This window comes from Panthera pardus, unplaced genomic scaffold (assembly GCF_024362965.1).
Source record: "Panthera pardus isolate Hobbes unplaced genomic scaffold, ASM2436296v1 HiC_scaffold_13, whole genome shotgun sequence".
Lineage (NCBI taxonomy): Eukaryota > Metazoa > Chordata > Mammalia > Carnivora > Felidae > Panthera > Panthera pardus.
Window position 1 is genome coordinate 201,773,088 of NW_026526688.1, and position 14,597 is coordinate 201,787,684.

The 14,597-nt window shown below is 66.4% G+C and overlaps 1 protein-coding gene across 1 annotated transcript in view; it reads left to right on the forward strand.

Annotated features, from left to right (window-relative positions):
* The first annotated feature begins 2,718 nt into the window (after window positions 1-2,718).
* CPZ (carboxypeptidase Z) overlaps window positions 2,719-14,597 on the forward strand; it is a 31,250-nt gene continuing 19,371 nt past the window's right edge. The window contains 4 exon segments of the mRNA XM_053901741.1: window positions 2,719-2,898; window positions 8,095-8,127; window positions 9,222-9,596; window positions 12,829-13,041. Of these exon segments, the coding sequence (XP_053757716.1) occupies window positions 2,796-2,898; window positions 8,095-8,127; window positions 9,222-9,596; window positions 12,829-13,041 (724 nt within the window). The 5' untranslated portion in view covers window positions 2,719-2,795.

The following is a 14,597-nucleotide window of genomic DNA, read 5'->3' on the forward strand; positions in this document are numbered from 1 at the left end:
TTCAAAAGCCTCTGGCTTCTCTGCAAGGGGGCCTTTGCAGCAGCCCGAGCCAGCTGTCTGAGGACCAGTCAGTCCTGCAAACCTTGTGGTTTCCCAGGGCACCGGCCAGCGGCATCCGGCGCCCCCAGACCCCAGGCCAGGCCAGGCCGTGTGAGAATGTCTCCCCAGCGCCCAGCGGGGGCGGTGCGGAGTCCGTCCTGGGAGAGCTCTCTGGAAGAGAGGCGGGCTAAGTTCAGTGAGTTGAGTGCTGTCCCAGAGGAAGCCTGGGGAGGGTCGGGTCTGGGTGCTGCTGCTCCCAGGGGCCTTGACGCTTCAGCTGGGCACCTGCGGGCTGCGGGGTGGACTCCAGGCCGCCTGCAGCCCCCCCCCCATCACTGTGAGCCCCGAGACGGGCAATGACACCTTCCCGGGGTGGGGGGGGCAGGCTCACCGATGGAAGCCACGGGCTCTGGGTGAGCCACTTGATGAAGCGACCCCCGAGGGATGGCGGAGTCCTCGCTCTCCCCGTGACACCACGGGGCTCTGCCCCTCGCAGCTTGTTCTGCGAGCAGTGCGGTGCCGTGAGCTCCGCTGCCTGCTGGAGAATCCGGGTTCCTTCCTGCAGCTCCCGCTCTGGGTGCGTCGGCCGGTTCACCTGCCCCGCTCCTCGTGGCGCCTCCCCGTCCCTCTGGGCCGGTTGGCCGTGAGCGGCCGGGCCCGGACAGGGCCGGGGCGGGCGGGGGGCTGGGCGGGACTCGTGCGGCCCTTGGAAAGGGCCGACCTGCCCGTGCGTTGCTGCCCATCCGTTTGGCGGGGTGTCCTCCTCCCCTCGTGGACAAGAAGCCTTGGGTGAGAGACCGTTCCTTCCAACAGCTTAACCGGGGAGGAAAGAGACTGGTCCCACGGGGGGTTGGCAGATTGGACCCACCGGGTCCTTAAAAGTCACAACAGCTCACGGCCCTTTGTCTCCACCAAATCTCAGATGCCGCTGGCTTACGACGGTGCCACCAACTTATACCCCATTCAGACAGAAGACCAAACCCCACGTGAGGGCTGTAGTAGGAGACGCCTGCGCAAATCTGGCCGCCGGGGGGCTGCGGGCTCGGTGTCCGCGAGGATTTAGCCTGCCCGAAAGAGGGGACAGCGAGGACACTCACGTGCCTCCCTGGCACCCGGGGAGGAGGGAACAAACCTCACCGGCTGGCTCGCGGGAAGGGCAAGCCGGGGTCTGGACTCGCCCTCCCAGCCAGGACTGGAGACCCCCGAGGGGAAAGTCCGAGGGAAGTGCCTGGGATCCCCGCTGGAGCAAGCCCAGAGACTTCCGGAAGGACGAGGCTGCAGTCCGGGTGGACAGAGGGCAGCACGGAGCGTCAGACGCCCCGGCCGGAGGTGCCGGGAAGGAGTCAATGAGGTGGAGTGCGGGGTGCGGGGCATGTTCTCCGGGCCGGGGACGGGCTGGCGCCCTTTCCTACCTCTCCGCCATCACACGCACTGTCAGGGGCAGCCCAACCTCGGGCCGAGGGGCTCGTCAAAGGGCTGGGCGACATCTGGCTGTAGGGCCGGGCCTCCCGGCCGCCCGGGACGGTTGGTAAAGGAGGCCCGGAAAGGCACGTGGCCGCTGAAGAACCTCTGGGCTGACAGCCCGGCGGGGGAGGGGCCCGGCCCAGGTGACCGCTAGCACGCAGACCCAGGTGTCCAGCTGGCCTCGTCCCCGCGGCCCAGGGCGCGAGCACACCAGGGGCTGGACGGCAGCTGTGGGGCCGTGACAAGTGGCTGGCGGGCAGATGTGTGCACATCTGGACGGCAGAGCCAGCACCTGCCCGGCTCCGAGAAGCGGGTGCTTCAAAGGCGTTGGCCGCGTCCCCGAGCGGTGCTGGCCCTGGAAGAGAGCGAGGCTCTGGGCGCCCAGTGAGCCGGGGGCTCCGGGGCCCAGGCTTCCCTCCCCTCGGGTCCGGAGCCTCCCTCCTCCCAGGCCCCTTGGGCTTCCTGCCCAAATGGCTTCGGGGCGCAGGCAGGGGCTGGGGGGAGGGGAGGCGGGTGGGAAGGATCCTCCTGCACCCCTAGAGCCGACCGGGCAGGGTGGCAGGGGCGTCTACCCTGGGCTCTCGGAGGACCCGCCGCGTGGCCCGTGCCCCCTCATCCGGTGGGGAGGGGGGCTCACCCCGAGACTCCCTGCCACCGCTTGGCTGGTGTTGTGGCCTCCTCTGGCCGGCTGAGTGGGGCCACCTCATCTCACCGAGGGCCCTGGTGCCAGGCGCCCTGCCCGGCTCTGCCACAGCGGCCAGGAGGGGCCTCTCCCCAGGGCGCAGACAGGGACGGGCTCAGAGGTGAGGGCTTGCCCGAGGCCACTGGGAGCCGCCCGCCCCCTCCCGGTGCCTAAACAACCATCCCCCACAGACCCTTCTCCTACACACCCCCGCCGCGGTGGGGGCAGCCGGGGACACTGCCTCCTCCCCTCACGGGACAGAGGAGTGACTTGGCCGGGTTCTTGGCCGGCGGGGGTCAGCACGAGGGCAGGACCCACTTGGCCCCCAGGTCCATCGTGTCCGGAAACAGGGGTTTGCGGGCGGGATGAGGAGGGGGCGCGGAGGTCGGCTCCCGGGGGCCCTCAGGGGGGAGGGGAGCCGAGCCCCAGGGGGGCGCCCAGCCCAGGGGGCGGGCCCTGGGCCGGAAGCGGGCTGCGAGGCTCTGTCCCTCCGCCTGCTGTAACCCGACTCCACGCTCGCGCTCCTGGGGGGCGGGAGCCCAGCGGCCTTCGCCCCGCGGCCCGAGTGCCACATCACTGCGCTCCTGCCGCCGCCTGCCCGCCGCCCACCATGCCGCCCCCGCCGCCGCCGCCGCCGCTGCCGCTGCTGCTGCTGGCCTCGCTGGCCGCTGTCGCCGCCGGGCCGGGGTGCCCTCTCGGCCGGGGGCGCGCCGGTAAGGGGGACCACCCCGCGCCAGGAACTCCCTCCCCTCCTCCCTCCCCCCGCGCGCGACCCCTGGCCCCGGAGCACGTCCCGAGGGGCGCCCGTGACCTTGGACCTCGTGGCCATCTGGGAGGGGGCACTGGGCTCGCAGGGTAGAGGGGGGCTGGGACCCCACGGGGAGCGCAGCGGGCAGCTGGGGGCAGCAGAGGGGCGCCGTGCCCAGGCCAGGGTGGTCCTCCTCCTGGGGTCAGCGCACGGCGGGTGGGGTGCCCTGCTGGTGGGGTCCTAGGGAGCAGGTGTCAGGACTTCACAGAGGAGAGGGCAGCCAAGATCCCTGTTCCCTCCAGGAAGGGGCAGCCCGTGGGCCACCGCAAACCCTGTCTAGACCCCTCCCTCCCTCCCTCTGCCGTGATGTGGGCAACAGTATCTCCGGAAGCGGGCTCTGAGGGCCCGGGAGGGGTTGGGTCCCCAGGGAGGGGGCGTGGTCGCCTGGGAGGGAGGGGTGCGCCTGGAGGGCTCTGGGGCAGGGGGAAAGGTGACATCCAGGGACCCCGGAGGGGAGGTGGTCTCACCTGAGAGCGTGGGGTGCCGGCCGGGCGGGGGTCCTGGAGTCCTGGGCTCTGGTCCCAGCCACACCCGCCCTCCCGGAGTGGGCTGGTTTCCCCTGCATCCACGCGCCCAGTCCCCTGTCCTCAGAGTCCTTATCAGCAGCAGACGTCTCTGTCCCCAGAGGGTGGGGGTCCCCCCCCCCCCCCCCGGGCACAGGGCTCCGGGCGTGTCAGATTTGAAATCTCTCAAGTGCAGGGTTTGTGGATGTGCCAGGAGCCAACCGCCAGTCGCAAATGCGCCGATGCCGATCTTCCCTTTTCTTCCTTCTCCGTCTGCATTGTCACTCTACCTGCGACCCTCGCCCCCCCTCCTTCCCTCCCCCCATTTCTGCAGAAAGGCCCAGGCGGAGAGTGTAGGTGTGTGCGTGCCGTGTGCTCAGGTGCGCATGGGGAATGTGCGTGGAACTCACACTGTGCTGTGAAGGGACCTCCCCCCGGGCCCGTGAGACCCCGGCGACTGTCTAGAATCGGGCCAGTCAGGGAGCACGGCCCCCTCCTCCAGGACATTCTCCCTGGCCAGTCTTTTTCCCCCCGGGCGAAGACGCTCCTTCCTCACCTGAGGGGTGGGCGGGGCGGCTCTCTGGCTGGGGCCCTGTGGCCGCACTGGTGACCGTTTCCGGAATAAATCCATCCTCCAGCCCCATCTTCACTCCCGACAGAGGAGCGTGCGTGGTCCCAGGAAGCCGAGTGGCTTTTCCAGACGGCAGGCTGGCGCGGGGTGGGGGCCCGGCGGCTTGTGTCCAGGCTGCTCTACCTGAGGACTCTATCTGTGTCCCCACTGCACCTGTCCTGGCGCCTCAGAGGAGGCCTGGACCCTCCCCTCCTGCCTTTCCCCAGGTCTTCACGGGGGGCCTAGGGGGCCGAGGCAACGTTCAAGCTGCTGGGGGCCAGGCGGTTCCGAGTTCAAATCCTTAGTCCTCTTCTCTGCTGTGCAGCCTTGGGAAGGTGGCTTGACCTCTCTGGCCCCATTCAGGCGTCTCATCTGTTAGAGGAGGCCTGGGCCAGGACTACCTTCCACTTAAGAGGGAGGGAGGGGCACCTGGATGTCTCAGTGGGTTAAGCGTCCAGCTCTTGATTTTGGCTCAGGTCATGATCTCAGGATTAGGAGCTCGAGACCTACGTGTTGAGATTCTCTCTCTCCCTCTCCCTCTGCCCCCCTTCCCCACTCACGCACACACACACTCTCTCTCTCTCTTTCAAAATAAATAAACACTAAAAAAAAAAAAAAAGGAGGGAGGGAGGAAGGGAGGGAGCCGGCCAGCCCCAGGTCAGCCTGGGTCCCTCCGTCAAAGACATGCTGACACCTTGTGGTCACCTAGTGTAAGAGGCATGTGTGAACCGCCCTAGGACAGATAATCAGTACCGTCTGCAGGGAAGGACGCCAGCCCGTGATGCTTCCACACTGTCTAGGGGTCCTACTAAAGAGGTGACGAGAAGCAGGTGAAATTCACCGGAGTAACAGATTTTGGGTCAGCCGATGTGACGTTTCAGTGTGTCGTCCTCAGTACCAAACCCACGAATGAAGTATTTTCCATCCTGTTTTTAGGACTAAGTCTGAGATTTGATGAGCACTTAACACGCACGGTACGTGTGGGCATGGACCGGGTGCTTCGGGCTCCCGGTAACCCCACGTGGCTAGCGGGGGCACGCTGCCCGGTGCGGCCAGACCCGCGGACTCCTGTGTTGACCCCGCCCCAGCCCCTCAGCTCCCCGAAAGCACACCCTGGGGCCTGCCTCTTGTCAAGGGTGGAGCTGTGTGACCCCCTCCACGCACCGGTGAAGAAACGTTGAAGTCCTAACGCCCCCGTGCCTGTGTCTGTGACCGTATTGAGAAATGGGGTCTTTGCAGGTACAGTCCGAGTAAAATGAGGTCATACGGGTGCAGGGTGGGCCCCAAATCCAGTGACTGGTGACCTTAGAAGAGGAGGAAACAGACGTAGACCCACCAGAGGGACATGTGACGATGGGGGTAATGCAGCTGCACGCCAAGGATCGTCGGGGGGCCCAGAGGCGGGAGGGGCAGGGAGGACCCTCCCCGGGATCCTGCAGAAGGGCCTGGCCTGCCGGCCCCCCCGACTCCAGGCCGCCGTCTCCAGAACCGGGCCTTCAGTGTCTGTTACACCAGTTCGTGGGACTTGGTAACGGCAGCCCCAGGACGCGCATCCGTCCGTCTGTCTGGCTGGCTCCTGGCCGCCACCCTGGGAGTCCTGGTGCCCAAGTCGGCAGATGCCTCCCACGTGTCCATCCCACGGACATCAAGGACACGGTGGCCAGTCCCTCCTCCGGCCTGTGAGCCCCCTGAGCTGCTGTTTGTGGAGCCCTTACTGGGCCCAGGTGTCACCCCATCGGGCGGGCCTTATCGTCACCCCCATTTCACAGATGAGAAAACTGAGGCCCAGAGAGGCACCCGATCCCCAAACTTCAGTTACAGATTGAAGCCATTTAAAACCCGGAGGGACCCTTTGTCACATCCACTCCGACCCAGCCACTTGGGTGGCCCGTGGTCATTTTGAGGGGGCAGACGTGGGGGTCACTTCTCCACTCCTGGTTTCCTGAGGCTGCGGGGCCCCCGGGCCAAGGGGGCGTCCTGCTCGCTGGACGTGCCCAGGGTCTGAACGGATCTGCAGACTGGGCCACCCGCAGCTCAGTGCAGGCACAGGCGGGCTCCGCGGATGCGGGTGTAGGGAGCGGGGTCAGGGGCCCTCCGCCCGGCCGGCCGTCGTGAGGCCCCGGGCTCCTGCGCCGACTTTCTGGGTCACGGCCTCCGGCCCCGTGCGTGCTCACGCGGGCTGTAGCAGGGAGTCGACTGAGCGTGCATCTCGGTGGGGCAAACGCCACCCGGGCAACGTGGGGCACGGATGCCTGCACGCGGGGCCCTGCACAGACTTGATCCTTTGCTCTGCTCTGGCATCGCCTGGGGCCTTCAGCCACGAGGCGGCCAGGTAACCCCGCGATGTCCCAAGCAGGGTGCTGGGTCCGTTTCTTTCTCTTTCCTTTTTTCCCTCAAGTGTGGGTCCAGCCCGTCACGCCTCTCATTGTGCAGAGGGCGGTGGGCACGAATCGGGGAGCACGTCAGACCCTCAAGACTTTGGAGCTCCGGGCAGTGTCGGGTGGGAGCCCAGAAACGCCCGCCCCTGCGTGCTGAGGGGGGAAGGCGGTTTCTGCCGCCCGGGGTCCCCCAGCTCTGTCACCGCCAGTGTGCTCATCCTCGGGGACCCGAGGGCGCTGGCGGGCACACTGTAGCCCCCTGTTGTATTAGAGCCGGCAGAATTGAGGAAGATTGAGGAAAATTATTCTCTTGCCTGCCGCCTTTCCCACGGCCAGAGAATAATTTCTCTCACTGGGCCCCCTATTATTCGCACAGGGAGGGAGGGCGAGCCCCAGGGCCACAGGTGTTCCCGTGGACGGTCTGTGCACAGTCCGGTGTCTCCTCTGTCACCAGGGCTGGGAGTGGAAGCCAGGCGGCGAGGGGCGGCCTTGTAGTCTCCGGCCCGCGAGAGGAGCGCTGGGAGCCGGCCTGCCGCGGGGCCCGGGCTGCGGTTGCCTGGTCCCCGGAGGGTGAACCGCGTGCAGGGGTTCCTGAAAGGGGGAGCTGCCTGGCCAGCCCCCCGGGACCAGGGGCTCCCACCCTTCTCAGACTCGTGGGTCAGGCCTGGGTCGTGCGTGACGTTACAGAATTAGAACACAGGCTTTTCCCTGCGCGTCTAATCTTCTGGGCTCCCCACTGCACCTGCCTCCCCCTTGGGCTCCCACTTTTTCTGCCCCCCATCCTGCCCTCTGCTCCCGGGACTCCTGCCCGGGGGGCGGTCTGGGGCCAGCCACGCTCTAAATCTGACGCCGATTTCCATCTCTCCGGATCAGCTCCTCCCTCTCGGAGCCCCCAGAACACCGGGGACCTTCTGATAGGGACCGGGCGGGTGGCATTGATGAAGGTTGGTTTTATTGGCCTTCCCAGGGCTCTCACTGCCGGGTCTGTGTGCCTGGGCCTTGAGGAGTTTTGTGTGTTTCTCTGGGAAGAGGAAACTCTTTCCAGCTCAGGACACGGTGGAGCACCGCTCTTGCAGAGTGTTCTGGAAGGCAGGGAGCAGGCACCCGTGTGACGCGCAGGGGCTTTGAATGACGTGGGGTCAGAGTCAGTGGTGGGGCAGAGCCACGTGTGGCACAGGATTCTAGAACTGCTTGTTAAAGAGTCAAGAGTTTTGCCGGGACTGGTTGTCCAACTGCCGGAAGCTTGAGACCAGGCCACCGCGGGGGTGTTTCCAGCTCGGGGCCCGGTGGACACCTTCGGCCAGGGCTCCCGTGTCCCGGCGAGCGGGTCTGGCCGCACCCTGCCGGTCTGCCCCAGGCTCTGGGGCCAGATGGACGCAGAGAACCCGCACCGCGCTCCGGCTGTCTTTCCTTAGGCGCTTCGCGGCACCTGTCGGGGACCCGGTGTCCTCCCCCGCGGAGGGCGGGTGACGGTTCCCCGGGCACCGGAGGGCCGTGGTGCAGACCCGGCGAGACACGGGGTGTAAGCGACGGGCTGTCTTCGGTGCGTACTCTCAGGGGGACGGGATGACGGGTCCGCGCCCCTAACAGCATGACATTTCTCTTTCCAGGTGAATGCCACGGGCCCTCAGCTGCAGACAGTGGTAAGGCACGTGGGCTTCTCTCCTTTTTGTTTTGTGGGAGCCATGCAACCCCTCGACGCTGTCCAAGCCCCTTAGAGAGCTGGACCACGGTTCCGGAGCCGGTGATTAGTAACAAGGCCCAAAGCACTTCTTAAAATGCTGGAGATCAGACCAAACGAAAGAGGAGGGACCTTCCCTGTGGGCAGCTGGGGCTTTCCACCCTGGCTGTGCCCCGGCTCCCCAGAAAGTGCTCCTTCCAGACATCCCTGCTCCCCTCATGGCTGGCGTCGGTCCACGTGGGCATCCCCTCCCTGTATTCTAAGGGGGAGGGGCCAGGTTTGTTTTTGAAAAGCAGGAGAGTATTTTCTCAGTATGAAAGTCAATGACACATGTAAAAAGTTTTGAGCAGAAAAATGCTGAGTGGAAAGAACCTGGTCCTTTTAGACTTTGACACAGAAAGGTGGCAAAATCTCGTAACTTGTACCGTGAGCTGCCACACGCAGAACGTGGCGGGGGGCAGCGTACTTAGCTCCATCCTGGGGAGGCCTGCGGGGCAGACAGGGGAGACACGGGAGTCACGAACGCGTGGGAAAATGCCCGGTGACGCCCAAGGCCCCGTACCCCGGACACCCTGGGGAGACGTGGAACGGGGTCAGGCCGGGCGAGGCCGTGGCTGTCTTCACCCAGCCCTCTCTTCAGGCCCTGAGCCCGAGCTAACCACTCAGGCATCGGCCGCTTTCCTAGAGACACGAGGCGGTTCAAGCTGGGCGCACCCGCGAGGACTCGTCGGCTTTCGGGCTGTGAGTCTGGGAGGGTTCGCGCCTGCTTCTGCCAAACCCGGGGCTGCTGGCCTCTCTCGTGCGTCCCGGTGCCTCAGACCCTCGGCAAGGCTGGCTGCACCCGTTTTGCAGCTGTGGAAGCTGAGGCCCAGGGCGGCCTGCCCCGGGGCTCACTCGGGAGGAAGTGAGCCTAGCCGGTCTCAGGAGCCCCGTCTGTCCCCCCCCCCACCCCCGCCCCGGGCTCTGGCTTCCCCCAGGGGAGCCGGCTTGCGTCTGACGGACCACCGTGCGGGTCGTGGAGGGAGGGAGTGACCCGGTGACCCCGCCTGCCCCCAGCCACGTGTGTGGACCCGCAGCTCCGGACCTGCAGCGACGTGGCCTACAACCACACGGCCTTCCCCACCCTGCTGGGGCTCCGGTCCCGGGAGGCGGTGGAGGCCAGCTCCGAGTACATCCTGTTGAGCGTCCTGCACCACCTCCTGGAGGGCCAGTGCAATCCCGACCTCCGGCTGCTGGGCTGCGCCGTGCTGGCCCCCCGGTGCGGGGACGGCCGCGTGCACAGGCCCTGCCGGCACGTGTGTGAGGACCTGCGGGAGGCCTGCCAGCCCGCCTTCGACGCCATCGACATGGCCTGGCCCTACTTCCTCGACTGCGGTAGCTACTTTGCCAGCGTGGAGGAGGGCTGCCACGACCCCCTGGAGAAGCTGCGAGGTGCGTGGGGCCCCGGGGGCTGCGCTGGTGCCCTCGGGTGGGACAACCGAGTCACGGTGGGGAAAGGCGCCCCCCCCCCTGCCCCCCCCATAGGGGGGCCTCAGAGGCTGGGCCGGAGCTTGGGTGTGAGGGAGAGTGTGGCCGGGCCCCAGGCTGCTGTGGGAAGGTGGTTCCCCACGAGGCCTGCTGGGCAAAGCCTGGGGTTGCCTGTGGCCGGGGGCGCGAAAGACTGCACGTGGGATCCTGGGGTGGGGGTGGGGGGGGCGTGGCTCAGGAAGGCAGTGGGAGGGGCTTGGAGGGCGGGGCTTCGGTGTCTCCGGTGGATGAGGTGGCAGGGGTGCGAGGGGCAGCCCCGGGAGGTGGCGAGCTGCTCGTCTCGGGGAGGCGTGCAAGGAGGTTCCGGGGGGGCCGCTTGGCGGGGATGCTGCGGGGGAGTGAGCCCTGCGTGAGGGCTGGGGCGCGTGCCCGCCACGCCGTCCGCCGTGCGCCCTGGCGGGGCGTCGGGGGTGCCTGCCCTCCTGGGACACCCACAGCAGCCCTGGCTGACGCAACTTCCCGCGGCGGTGGGATCGTTCTGTCGTGAGCTGGCCCAGCCCGCGCACAGCGTGCTCGGAACGTGTTCCGTGCCGTCGAGGATCTCAGTGTTGAGTGTGTTCGCCTCTCACGAATTTCAGCGGCCGCGGCCGCGGGTGGCCAGCGTGTGCCGCACCGGGCCGTGCAGGACAGCGGGACGGGGGCCGTTCCCGGCGTCCGCACTCGCGTCCCGCGGCTAGCGGTCAGGTTGCCGCGACCTCACGTCCTAGATGACGAAGCGGAGGCTCTGGGGGTGGGGGGGGGGACAGCAGGGGCGCGGGCGCCCGCCTGGCAGAGCTGGCGCGAAGCAGGCGGGTCACGGATGGCGGGGCGGATGCCGCACGGTCACTGAGCGCCTGCCGTGTCCGTGGCTCCGGGGCGGGCACGCTGGCGACGGCAGGGGGGACACGGGCGGACATCCGAGCACGCGTGCGCGCTGGCCTCCGGGGAGCCCCGCGCGCAGTCGTGCCGCTCGTGGCGGGTGTGGGGCTCGGGACCGACCCTGGATCTGGCCCGGAGGGGCCCTGTCGCCCCACGGGCCCTCAGTGCCGGTGCCGCGGGCCCACGCGCCGCGCTTCGATCGGTGGCTGCAGAGGAAGGGAACCAGACGTCCCCGTGGGGCCAAGGCCGCGCCCCGGGAGAGCCCTGGACTTGGCCGGAGGGGGATTATTTTGGGCAATCCCGCACCAAATTCGCTGGTTCCATCTGCCTGCTTCCTCCCCCAAAAGCGTCTGGAGCAGGAAGCAAAGCACAGGGCAAGCGAGACGCTCGCAGAAGCATTAACTGTTGACCAGCCTGCGGGCCGAGTTGGCCGCCCAGACACGGGGACAGCTGGTGCCGGTGCCCTGGGCAGGGGGCGCGGACCCCACCCGGGAGCCCACGGCCTGCTCCCAGGAGGCCTTAAAAAGCGTGGGGAGGAGCTGCCCTCCCTCCTCTCCCCTCCACTCCCCTCTTTCCCCTCCCTCTTCTCCCCTTCCCTCCCTCCCATTCCCCTCCCCTCCTTTCCCTCCCTCCCCTCACTCCCTCCTCTCCCTTCCCTTCCCCTCCTTCCTCTCCCCTCCCCTCCCTTCCCCTCTCCCCTCCTCCTCCCTCCTCCCCCTTTCCTCCCTCCCTCCCCTCCCTTCCTCTCCCTCCTCTCCCCTCCATTCCCCTTCTTCCCCCTCCCTCCTTCACTCCCCCTTCTTCCTCCTCTCCCTCCTCTCCCCTCCCCTCCCTCCCTTCCCTCCTTCCTCTCCCCCCCTTCCCTCCTTTCCCCTCTCCTCCCTTCCCCTCTCCTCTCCCTCTCCTCCTCCCCTTCTCCCCCCTTCCCTCCCTCCCTTCCCCTCCTCCCATTCCCCTCCCCTCCTTTCCCTCCCTCCCCTCACTCCCTCCTTTCCCTTCCCTTCCCCACCTCCTCTCCCCTCCCCCTCCCTTCTCCTATCCCCTCCCCCTCCTCCTCCTTTCTCCTCCTTTCCTCCCTCCCTCCCCTCCCTTCCTCTCCCTCCTCTCCCCTCCACTCCCCTTCTTCCTCTCCCTCCTTCACTCCCCCTTCTTCCTTCTCTCCCCTCCTCTCCCCTCCCCTCCCTCCTTTCCCCTCTCCTCCCTTCCCCTCTCCTCTCCCCCTCCTCCTCCCTCCCTTCCCGCCTCCCTCCCTCCTCCTCCCTTCGTTCTTTCTCCTCCCTTCCCCTCCCCTTCCCTCCTCCTTCCCCCACTCTCTCCACTCTTCTTCCCCTCCCCCTCCTTCCTCCTCCTTTCCTTTGTTCCTCCTCTCCCTCCTCTCCCTCCTCCCTCCTCCCCGTGCCCTGCACAGGCACTCTCACTGCTGGACTGGTAATCACTGACACTTGCTGTGACAGCAGTGTGGGGTGGTCTGTAAGGAGCCCTCCAGAGCTGTGGTTGCTGGACCGGCAAGGGGCTGAGGACTGTTTCCACGGTGGAGCAGTGCAGACAGAGCAGAATAGGAGCCTGCTCCGGTGCTGGACCACGGCTAGGGGTCCGTGGGGAGCGCACACGCGGTCCGGAGGCTGCCCGCCAAGTCGCGGTGTGCTCTGGGCTGGGCTTTCTGCAGGCGTGTCTTCGTCTCTGTGTCCCGTTCTGTGTTTTACACGGTTTCCTTGGTAACCATGTAGTGCTTTTCTTTCTCGATGTTTGTTTATCCATTTTGAGAGAGAGAGAGAGTGTCCGTGTGTGGGGGGGAGGGGCAGAGAGAGAAGGAGAGAGAGAGTCCCAAGCAGGCTCTGCACCGTCGGCCCAGAGCCCGACGTGGGGCTCGAACTCTCGAACCATGAGATCGTGCCCTGAGCCGAAATCAAGAGTCAGAGGCTCAGCCGCCGGAGCCGCCCAGGCGCCCCCACGACCTAACTTTTAATCGTAACAACTTTAGGAACTGTGTTGCTGTGTCCATCTGTTAGGTGCTGTTACTAGCTGTGGATGTGAAGCGTTGTAAAGGGAACGGTGATGAAAAACACGAGCAGATGGGCTGGGGAGCCTTTCCAGGGCCCCCCAAGTTCCCGAATGTGGCAGGGGGAGGGGGCGACGAGGGTTCCGGGACTTGTAGGGGAGCGGGGGGGGGGGGGGCGGACACAGCGGCCACCGGCAGGAGGGCGACCCCGCCGGTGGGTGAGCGCTGGCCAGGGGCGCGGAACCGGAGGCTCCCCCGACACCCCCCATTCTTCCCCAGGAGGCCTGGACGCGGAGGAGGTGCTGCCCTCGGGCCTGCCCCCGACCTTCATCCAGTTTACACACCACTCCTACGCCCAGATGGTGCGCGTGCTGCGTCGGACGGCGGCCCGCTGCGCCCACATCGCCAAGACCTACAGCATCGGGCGAAGCTTCAACGGCAAGGAGCTGCTGGTCATCGAGTTCTCGGCCCGCCCCGGCCAGCACGAGCTGAGTAAGCCGGGGCTGCTGTCGCTGCCCGAGGGAGAGGTCCGGGGGTGGGCTGGCTTCTGGCAAAGGGCTCTGGGCCTACCCGGCTTGGGGGTGGCGCAAGCCCGGGTGCGGGATCCTGGTCACGACAGGGATGGGGGGGCGGGGGGCGGGGAGCGGGAAGCGTTTGCGCTCTGCTCGGCGCCCCGGGGCGCGTGGCCACGTGGCGCAGGGTCTGCTGGGACTCGAGGGGGCGGTGGGAGCTGAGGGCACGGCCCCGAGGAGTGAGCGTCGGGGAGAAGAGAAGTGACGCCCCGGTGCGTCTCCGGGGAGAGGTGACGGGGCTCCGTGCATTCTGTGGTTTGTGCCGCCTTGCCCTGCAAGGTCTGCAGCCAGACCCCAGGCACGTACGTGTGACGCTTGGTCCCGAACACTTTACGCTCCTTTGAGCTGCTTGGTGAACGTGATGTCACAGAGCAATCTGAATGAAGGACATCGTCCATTTAAAAAGCCCCAGCCCCTGGAGCTCGTCAGGCGTAGTGGTCCCCTTCTGAGTTCTGAGATGAGGCAGAGCTACGTGGAAAATTCCAGATTGTATTGCACCTCCAGAGCTGCATTGGTGTCGGCAAAGCAGGAGGTCAGACTTCGTGACCCTCCAGAGCGCAGGTGCTGGGAGGAACTCACGGTGAAACCAAATCTCGAGGGCAGGCCGGGCCCTGGGGGCCTGGGGACCGGCTCAAGGATCCAAGCTACTCTAGCAAAGACAGCCCCTGGAGGGGCGGCCTGGGTGCCCCGTGTCGAGCTGAAGTCCACCATGAACCTCTCCGGGGCACTAGGGGCATGTCTGGGCCACAGGGGCCTGGTTCTGGCCTCTGCCAGGAGCCCTTCCTTGGCCCTGTCCCTCAGCTGGTCTGTGCCTCATGTGAGGCACGTGGGGTCCATCGAGAAGCAGGTCCCATCGGACCCCTGGTCGTTTGATTACTGAAAATTATACCATCTGGGTTCAGTGGCTCTGACGCCTTTGCTGGTCGGCCAGCAAATCCGAGTATTTGGGCTGCATGGACATCGTGAGCCCAAAGTCCTGGCTCCTGCTGAGGGTCAGAGGTCCCCTGGCCCGCCCCAGCCTCCGAGCTCCCCCCTCCCCGCCTCATACCGCCCTGGCTCGCGGGCTGCCCCAGGATGAAGACAGGACCCTTTCCTCTTTCAGACTGGTGTGTGGCTTTGCAGTGTGGTGAGGGCGTCCCCTGTGAGAAGCCAAGGGGGGTGACCGTTGCGGGAAGCATCAGGGTCATTCATACTCTCAGAATTCAGGAGGCACGTGAGTGTCTGCTCCCATAGCTGCAGGTCCTGGGGCTGTGCACAGCCAGGGAAGGAGACGCCGTTTTCCAGATGAACAACGTGAGGCTCAGAGAAGAGACGTGATTTGCGTGAGGTCACAGTTAGTAAGGCTGCCAGGCTCCTGCTCTGCTCTTCCCTTCCAACCACAATCCACCCTTTGCTCCTTCCTTCCTTTGCTCCTTCCTTCCTTTGCTCCTTCCTTCCATCCATCATCCATCCATCCATTCATCCATCTACCCATCC